We start from the raw sequence: 9,154 nt of genomic DNA on the forward strand, positions 1-9,154 counted from the left end.
TAAAAGATTCCTGGTATTGTTGGGTTGAATTTTATCTTCATTTGTCACTATTTGATGATCATCTTCACGTGTTTTTTTGTATTCGATAGGTGTTACAGATGGATTCGATTATATTCTTTATTGATGCATGTCAGCTTGTTGCCGAGGGCTATTTCGGTTTCCTTTAATCTTGACAAATCCTGAGTACAATGCGCGGAAACATGCATATATGATACCATACTGCAGATGGCCTTTATTTATGTTGCCAATGTTCATGTTTGGATGAAAAGCCAAAAAATCTACAAATATCACAAAACTAATTTGGCGTTCAAGTGTTATTTTTTTGGCTTAAGCGTAAACTGATTAAAAATTTTAAAATTATTTTTTTTTTATAGGGTGTATAGGATAGTACTATAGACGCAATGGCAGCTTTGGATGATGAAAGATTGAGATTGTCAATATTAATGTACTGCCAAAGTTTATTGGCTATGAATGATAATCTATTTTTATACGAAATTAATACAGATTCGTGATATTCGAGAGCAGCTAAATCCTCTACCAATTTTGAATACATACTCATAGAAAAGGTTATATCCTTTTGACCGATGAAATAAGGCTCGCATCTTTCATTGATGGCCAGGAGCACACTGTGCATCATTCTCATGGCTTTAAATGCGATGAAATCGGAATATATCCCATTCTTATTAATCAACCCAATTAATCTTTCTTGTTCATCTTTACTATTCGTTTTTCTATAAAATGCCTTATCTATCATCTTTTTATGGATATTCAACATTTGTTCAAAAGCATATTTATTATTTTTCAACTGTTGATGCAGTTCAATGAATCTCATATGTAGAGTTACTAAAAAGTTGATGTCGCCGTACAGGTTAGCCTCACTCGACACTGTTATAACAGCACCGGCACCACCACCTACTCCATTTTCTTCCCGATGTAATTTGATAAAAGTAGGTTCCGAATCAACAGAATCGATAGTCTTGTCATTTGGCAGCATGCGATGAATCGGACCGACAGAGTTATTTTCTAGTTTGGTTTTTTGCTCTTTACAGAAATCGGAGAGGATTATAGACGATCGAGCAAATACGTTATCATTACATTCGTTTAACGTGTGACCGAGCCCGATATTGATAGTACCGGTAATTTTATCAGTTGCATTATTAAATCGATCACATACCGACATATTATAGAGAGAGAAACAAGATGTCGGTAGGGTACCCTTGACGGTTTTCAAAATGTCACTAATCCTCTGAGGTTCACTGTAAAACATTTGCCTGCTGTTAATTTCTCGAAATATTGTTTGTAAATCAACGGGAGAGTTGCTGGACTTTCGTATATCTTCGTTCACGAATAAGGTAGGTGAGGTCAGACCTAATACTCCATCAATGTGTCGCATTCTCATGTTAAATATATCACTTAGTAAAACATTACTAGAACGTGATTTTTCTACCGCGGGAGAGGTAATAGCCATTTCAAGTTTCTTTTGTAATTTATCAAGATTATTCCTAGAAGCAATCAACCATTCAACAACGAGGGGGGTCAAGTTGGAGAATTTACTACTTAACACTAGTGCCGCAATGGTCATAAGGTCTGTATGATTTCTCTCCATAGAATCATCATATACAATATCTAATGGGACTGAAGAGTCTGGTGGTGGTGGTGGTGGTGATGATGATGATGGTGGTGGTGGTGGCGGCGGCTGTTGTTGTTGTAGCGATGATGATGATGATGGTAATGGTGGTGGTGGTTGTTGTGGCGGTGATGATGATGGTGGCGGTGGTGGTGGCGGCTGTTGTTGTTGTTGTAGCGATGATGATGATGATGGTAATGGTGGTGGTGGTGGTGGTGGTGGTGGTGGTGGTGGTGGTGGTGGTGGTGGTGGTGGTGGTGGTGGCGGCTGCTGTTGTTGTTGTAGCGATGATGATGATGATGATGGTAATGGTGGTGGTGGTGGTGGTGGTGGTGGTTGTTGTTGTTGTTGTAGCGACGATAATGATGATGATGATGGTAATGGTGGTGTTGATGGTTTTAACGTTAACACTGTTGGTAATGATGATGATGATTGAGGTGTATATGCTATTGTTAAATTATCTTTTAGTGTCACTGTTTGGGATCGTTCTTCTTGTGAAGATGATGGTGATGATGGCGATGATAATGGTGGTGGTTGTTGTTGTTGTGGTTGTTGTTGTTGTTGTTGTTGTTGTTGTTGTTGTGCCGATAATTTTCGTTCTTTTAGCAGTGGTGCTGGTGGATATGTAATATCCAATAATTTAGGTACACTGTCATGATTAGGGTATTTAGAATTGATAGGAAATGGAATATACATTCGTGAAAATTCCAATACTATATTATTTCTATTTTTTATTATAGTAATGACCATGTCCGTCATCTCTTTTGATTGGTCATTTATCCAATTAGTGTGTATTGTTTTTGTTTTTTTTATTTCTTTCAACTTATGGTGTATATTCGGTATAAGTTGGTCATTATACTCTTCCATATCATGACATTTTATTAAATGTTTTAAGCAATCTTCTTTATAGGTATTAATATCTTGTAATTGATCGGCTATATCGTTATATTCATTAGGATGGTTTTGGGGATTTTCCATTATACCATAAATATATATTAAATAACCCTTTATATCAGATATATCTAGAATTGTACGAGATCTCAATTCTGAATACATAGTGTTATACCAACTATCTAATTCCTGTATAAATTCAGAAAATTCTTTTATTTGATCTGTTTTATCCTTGTCCGTATCGTCTCTATCATCATCATCATCATCATTGTTAGTACATTCTATATCCTTTTTATATCCAAATGACATCATTAATCTTAAAACAGGTCCATATAACCAATTTGAATACATTTTGGGATAATATTTATCCATTAGTCGTTTAAAAGTTTGTACAGGTAGCGCCCTATTCATGATATTCAAGGTGGAATCTGGTCTTATATTTACCTCCGTAATAATGGTAGGAGCATTCAAGGATGCTGACTTAATAATATCTTCTTTCAAATAAATAATACTCTGTAAATCATGATTCACGAATATATTATCTCGTAATAATTCACCAGCATGAGATTTTGCAGGTTCTGTATAAAACAAATCATATATTTTCTTTACGTTAGCATTAATCCGAGAGAGAGTCTCCATCGTATGCGATAATACTATATCTGTTTTTTTAATTAGAGCTCTATAATCATCTGCTTCTTTTTTCCTTTTTTTCTGCATTGGTGCATTAGTATTGTATTTACTAAAGAGCTCACCTATAACAGTTTTTTCTTTAGTAAGTTTTACAGATATAATTCTCCCATTGTCGTCCACGTAGACATCTTTAGGTGCAAATTGCCTTCTGAAAGAAGCTAGTTTTTTCAAATAATTTTTGTATTCCTCGTTATCGCTATCCTCATCTTTTTCAGTAGGATCGTGGTCACCATTACCATTTTTATCATCCGATAATCTTAAAATGTCTTTACAAGACCATCCTTCCATGAAAAAGTTACGACCATAGATAAATGCTATGGCTTTTTTCATTTCACTGATATTATCGTCATAATAATAATAATAACACGATTTATTATTACCATCATTGTCATTATCATCATTATCATCATCGTCGTCCTCATCATCATCATCATCGTCAGTATCATCATCATCATCATCATCGTCGTCGTCATCATCATCATCGGCATAGAATTTATTTTTCTTATTATAACTACCATTATAATGATAATCATCATCATCATCATCATCATTATCCGTTTCCATTTCAGTAACAGAGTCAGCATCACTCATGTCAACATCATTTTCATCACTATAAATGTAATCATTGTTATATATACCGTCAAATAGTGTCGTATTCATACAAGAAGATGGATTATTCGTCATACATGTATAGAATGAAGGTAATTGATTATTTAGACATTTTTTCTTTTCTAATCTAAAATCTTTAGTCTTGAAGAAACGATCCGTATAATGTTGTTTGTACTTTTCTGAGAGTATTGAAGGACCCGTCAAGATCTCGGAGAGCGTGCTCTTGTTTTTGAGCACAACTTGTTTTCCCTTTTCCCCTTTTCGGGTAAGCCTCGTCAAGTCTTTCAAAATATTACGTATTTCATCTGCATCTTTATTTCTTACATTATTCCATACCCGTTTAAAAGTCAGAGCGGCATTTTTGGCCAATACGCCTTTAGAGGTTACATTTTTAAACATTTCGCATACAATTTGACAGACTGTTAAGAGTTTTATAATTTTTGCTTGGGTATCTTCACTCAGGGTCGTTAATTTCATATCTGTGTCTAAATAACCCAGTAGAAAATATCTAAGGAAAAATGATAAAAATAAACCTTTTTGTAAAAATGTTTTTCCCATGAATAATTTAATATCTTCAATGGGTAACATCTCAAAGATGGCTCGGGTTGCTTCTTCACCGCATTCGCTAACTCCCGAAAGACCTAAAAGGCATCGCAGCGAAATGTGTGTGGTGTTGGTATGTTGCGTTTGGGCGACAATTTCTTTAGAGCGACAAATTTGACTGGCTAATAAATACATTTTGGATTCCTGATTAATTTCAATAGCTCTACTCGTAATTACCAGTAATACATTGGCCATTAATTCTTCGAGCACGCTTTGACGATTATTTTTTTTGTTCAATGCAAAATTATTCCCCAGGGTCGTTAAAAGTAATCGGTATAATTTATTTCCTTCAACTATACATTTTTTATAATGAGAACCATCTTCCGCCACATCAATGACGAACATTTCAATCTCTTTAATAGATTTAACATAGTCTCTTTTCAAATCATTTTTATCTCCGGTTAGTAAGGAATAAGTGTTGCCTATCGACAACAGACATCTTTTACTGTCATTACCGTCTTCGGTATGCTCAAAGTCAATGTCCATTTCTTCGTCGTCTACATTGTTATCATCACCTTTTGGTAAAAATAAACTATCATCCCTGTTGCTATCGAAAATTTCTATAATATTCGCGTAAAAATCTTTATAAAATCCAAAATCTACATTATCATATTCAATATTATTAATACGGATATTATCGTAATCGTCATAACAATACTCTTTAGTGTGGACATCTTCTTCATTTGCTCTATATTTAGGAAAGAAATGACGTTTATTTCTCCCTTTTCCCTTCTTATACAAAAGAGAACGATGATTTTCAATGATGGTTAAGAATTCTTTATATTGTGACGGTTTGGCCAAGAGGGCAATCAGGGAGTGGGTGCTCGATAGATTGAGATGTTCGAGTACCGGAGAATTGGCTGATAGCCATTTCGTGATTTTTCGGGCCGACATCCTGGCGGTCTTATTTATACTCAGAACGCTAACGATAATACACATTTCATATATAGCTTTAGTAGCTTCTATGAGAGAGGTTTTAAAAGTGGGAATGTTGTCAATTGTTTCGTATACTAAATCGGTTTTGACTGAAAGATCATCAAGCGATGAAAAGGAAGTGCTTGGATCGTCTTTCTTGCCTAAAAAGTTATTTGTTCTATGGTGAGGTGAAGTGAGCATAGACAATGTGGTCCACGATGAATTCGGCACTTTATTTTCGGCAAGATCGTTATGGTCTGTAACATTTCCATTGTTAAATCGATTAGACATGACCAATAATATCTCATTAATATCCTTCATATTATCATCATTATTTGTACTATTATCTTGGTGGAAGCTAGATTCCGTCAGGAGGTTTTCAGTGCGATGCTTTATATCTGTAGCCCTTAAAATTAAATCTTTGGAGTAGAGAGTAATCGACCTGGTAAGAGCCAGACTCAGACTGTCTGGATTAGATATAATTTTATCGAGTGCCATATTGAAGGTGGAATCGGATGTGGGCAAAGATTCGAGGACTTTATTGCCAATCAAAGTATTTTCCCAGTCATCGTACTCCTCTTTCTTTAGCTTTAACATGGGGTTATAAAAAGATGATAATACTCTTATTTGGCTAGGTGTTAACGTTTCATCATTATCGGTAATGATCCTGTCGAACAAGGGTAGAGCCTTTTGAGAAAAATAACGAGTGGGCATTCTCCAACAGTGTCGCACCGATACTCCGCTCTCAGTAGCGGGGCTCGTCGCACTGTTTGCTCGACATCCTATGGTATTGAAATGCTTGGCCAAATTCAAAACGGCTTTCGTATTACGATTATCCTCATCGCCACACAAGTCGTCGGGTAAATCCGTGAGCCCCAACAATAAACAAGAGGGGTTGGACTCCTTTACAGAATCGATTGTTGTTTGTAGAAAAGCCTCCACGCATTTTGAGAATAGATTTTCGGATGGCACCCACATGTTGGAGAGCGCGAGCGTGTGAGGCGGTAAGGGAAAGAAGGCGTTCTGCTCGCGGGAAATGGTTAAAACGACATTACCGTACAGGGATTTGATAAAATCCAGTAGAACAGACAGGTCCAACGCCGAAGGTACCGTGTGTAAAATGTGGTATGCAACAATGAGAGCATCCTGATAAACGCTCTGTATATTTCCGAGCGTTAGGTCGTATGATTGTTGTTGTTGTGGTGGTGGTTGTTGTTGTGGTGGTGGTGGTTGTTGTTGTGATATAATTTTTTTTAAATTATTGACGGCGCTATGGATGGTTTCAAGACCTTGAATTTCGGGATGAAGATTTTTCAAGTATACATATATCGAAGAATATGTATAGTTTTTGGGTACATGAATAGAAATGTTAATGTCATCTATTTTCATCTGAAGATTTATATCGTTCTCAAAGCGATAATTATTATTGATAGTTTCATTTTCATCTTTATTTAGGTGCACTTTTAAACTTTTAGAAAAAGTTTCTGTTATATTGTAATTGGTTACGGATTTACTATTGTCTTGTCTAATCTCTTCAAACCTGCGTTTCAGTTTCATCATGGAGTCGGTACAAGAACTTATAAACTCTACAAATGATTTAAGATGATCTTTATCGGCTAATATTTTGGTAAATGGAATTTTAATATCGCGCATAGTAGAAAGGTCATTCAATAACTTTACGCCACAGCTGTTGGCTTCATCTTGAAAAGTAAAATTTGTTAAACTATTTAATAAATCTTCTACTATTTTGGCAATATTGGTAGAGTCGATACATTTACCGCCAAGACTTTTTCTACCCTTCCTTTCTTCTCTGGTTAATTCATCGTGCCTGTTTATTATTTCAGTCACGCTAAAGTCATTGATGTTTTTAAAATATTGATCGTGATTGGCTCGTGTTTCCGTATAGTCTTTATACATTAATGTACCAACATTATCTGTGAATTTATCGATGAGAATCTTACCATTTATACCAACAAGGGAAAAGAAAGCCGTGTTGAGCCACGCATAACTGATAAGATTAACAAACAATTGTTCTGTCATATCTCCGGAAAGTATAAGTTCGGTTAGTCGTCGCAAGTGATATGAGGTTTTATTTTGTAAAGATTTATCCAGAAAAACTTTATAAGCAATGAGTTTCGAAATGATAAAAACCGGTAAACGCACGACGTTGAGGTTGAAACCTCCGGGACCATGCAGATTGACGGGACTCGTTTCTATCATTATATAAACCGGCTGTTCCGTGCTACTGGAGCTCGTCAGAGCTGAAATGCCGACACCCATATCGTATTCGTTACCCCATCTTTGTGTACATATATTCTTCATATTGTCAATGTTTCTAATATACCTGGCGATATTTCTATGTGACAAACTATTCAGGGCTTGCATTCGCTTGGGTTCCACGGTAAAGTCGGACACATCATTTATTCCTCCAAGATGGATATTAATCGAACCCTGTAATAGCATGTTACTAATGTTTGTTAAATATTTCGACAGAGCGCTCAAGTTGTGCTTTCGGTTTTCATTGAGGGGAAACTTGAATGCTTTACCCAACTTTAAAAAGCCTTTTAGATTTAATACACTGGCCACTTCGTGGGGTAATTTAGCAATGAGATGGTCATCTCGAGCGTCAATGTGTGACCTACCGTCCGCCAGAGAATTGTACGTGCTAATGTTCAAGTTATCCAGAGATTTCTCGGCATCGCCAATCGTGTTTAATAATTTATCATAGAGTGTATTTTTAATATTTTCATAAATGTGAGTTTTCTGACCATCCTTTCCGATATCCGAGAGAAGTTTTCTCTCGGTATTGGCCAAGTCGTGTAAGAGTGAAGCAATTTTAGCATTGCTGAAAGTGGTCAACGTATCGGCGGTAGAATTCCGGTGGGGTTGATACATCCATTGTGATAGAGCTGTTCCTAGTTCGTGTAGACATTCTCTGGCATATTTAGCATTAACTTTTTGTTTTTTTTTCATTTTTCGTGAGAGTGGATCATTAATGTTATTAATGTTGTGATCAACGAGTTTGATAAGAGAAGTATCATCATGAGCGGTTAGGGCTGTCTTGGCCAAGAACATACCAGTACCTATACTGCACCTATTAATACCGCCTTGGGTCATTTGAATGATTGACCTAAACCAGTCGATAAATACCTTATTTTTAAGTAATTTGTCATTCATATTGGTTTGTTTCCAAAAAATGGGAACGGAACCTTGTATCTTCAACGATTCTGGAGACGATCCACTTATCGTAACCATATCTTTAATCGTTAGTCTGTCCGTTATTCTAATTTTGGTTACCGGCTGGGTGTTATCCTTTTTCTCGTTTGGAAAAGTGAGGAATAACAAGGGTGTGTGAATACTAATAGTCTGTTTTTTATTAGTGTTATCACCGGAAACGGTTGGGGTTGATATTAAAGAGGTGTCGTCGGGAGAACTGGCTGTGAAGGGAATTAGGATGGATCCTAAATATATCAACTTTTTATCGTGTTTTTTAAATTGTATTGCTAATGCTTTAAAACCGTCCGGTGAAAATGGATCTTTTATTTGATAAACTTTAGAGAGCATAAGACACATGGTCTCCAAAAACGATTGAGCGAATATCTGAGTAATGTGATATGCAACTTCTCCTCCGTCTCCTTCTTCATCTTCTGTGACTATTTCCTCATCTATTTTTCTCTTAGTGCCCAACGGGACGCCTGTTTTATCATTATGACCGTGCATTTTTTTGTCCTTTTTGTAGCAAGAACTATCGGACTCCCAATTCCGAAATCTCATAGAATTATTGACTTTTAAAATCCTTTATGTGGTCTTATTCGCATA

General features: G+C 36.1%; 1 protein-coding gene across 1 annotated transcript; it reads right to left on the reverse strand.

Moving 5' to 3' along the window:
* Positions 1-307: 307 nt before the first annotated feature.
* LOC147466527 (uncharacterized) lies at positions 308-9,120 on the reverse strand (the record flags this gene model as incomplete). Its single annotated transcript, XM_086535375.1, is given in 1 exon segment — positions 308-9,120. A coding segment is annotated over 1 exon segment (8,813 nt), but the record flags the coding sequence as incomplete, so codon positions are not given.
* Positions 9,121-9,154: the final 34 nt, after the last annotated feature.

Source organism: Penaeus japonicus, unplaced genomic scaffold, assembly GCF_977035675.1.
Source record: "Penaeus japonicus unplaced genomic scaffold, GWHDUDI00000001_assembly GWHDUDI00000186, whole genome shotgun sequence".
In the NCBI taxonomy this organism is placed as follows: domain Eukaryota; kingdom Metazoa; phylum Arthropoda; class Malacostraca; order Decapoda; family Penaeidae; genus Penaeus; species Penaeus japonicus.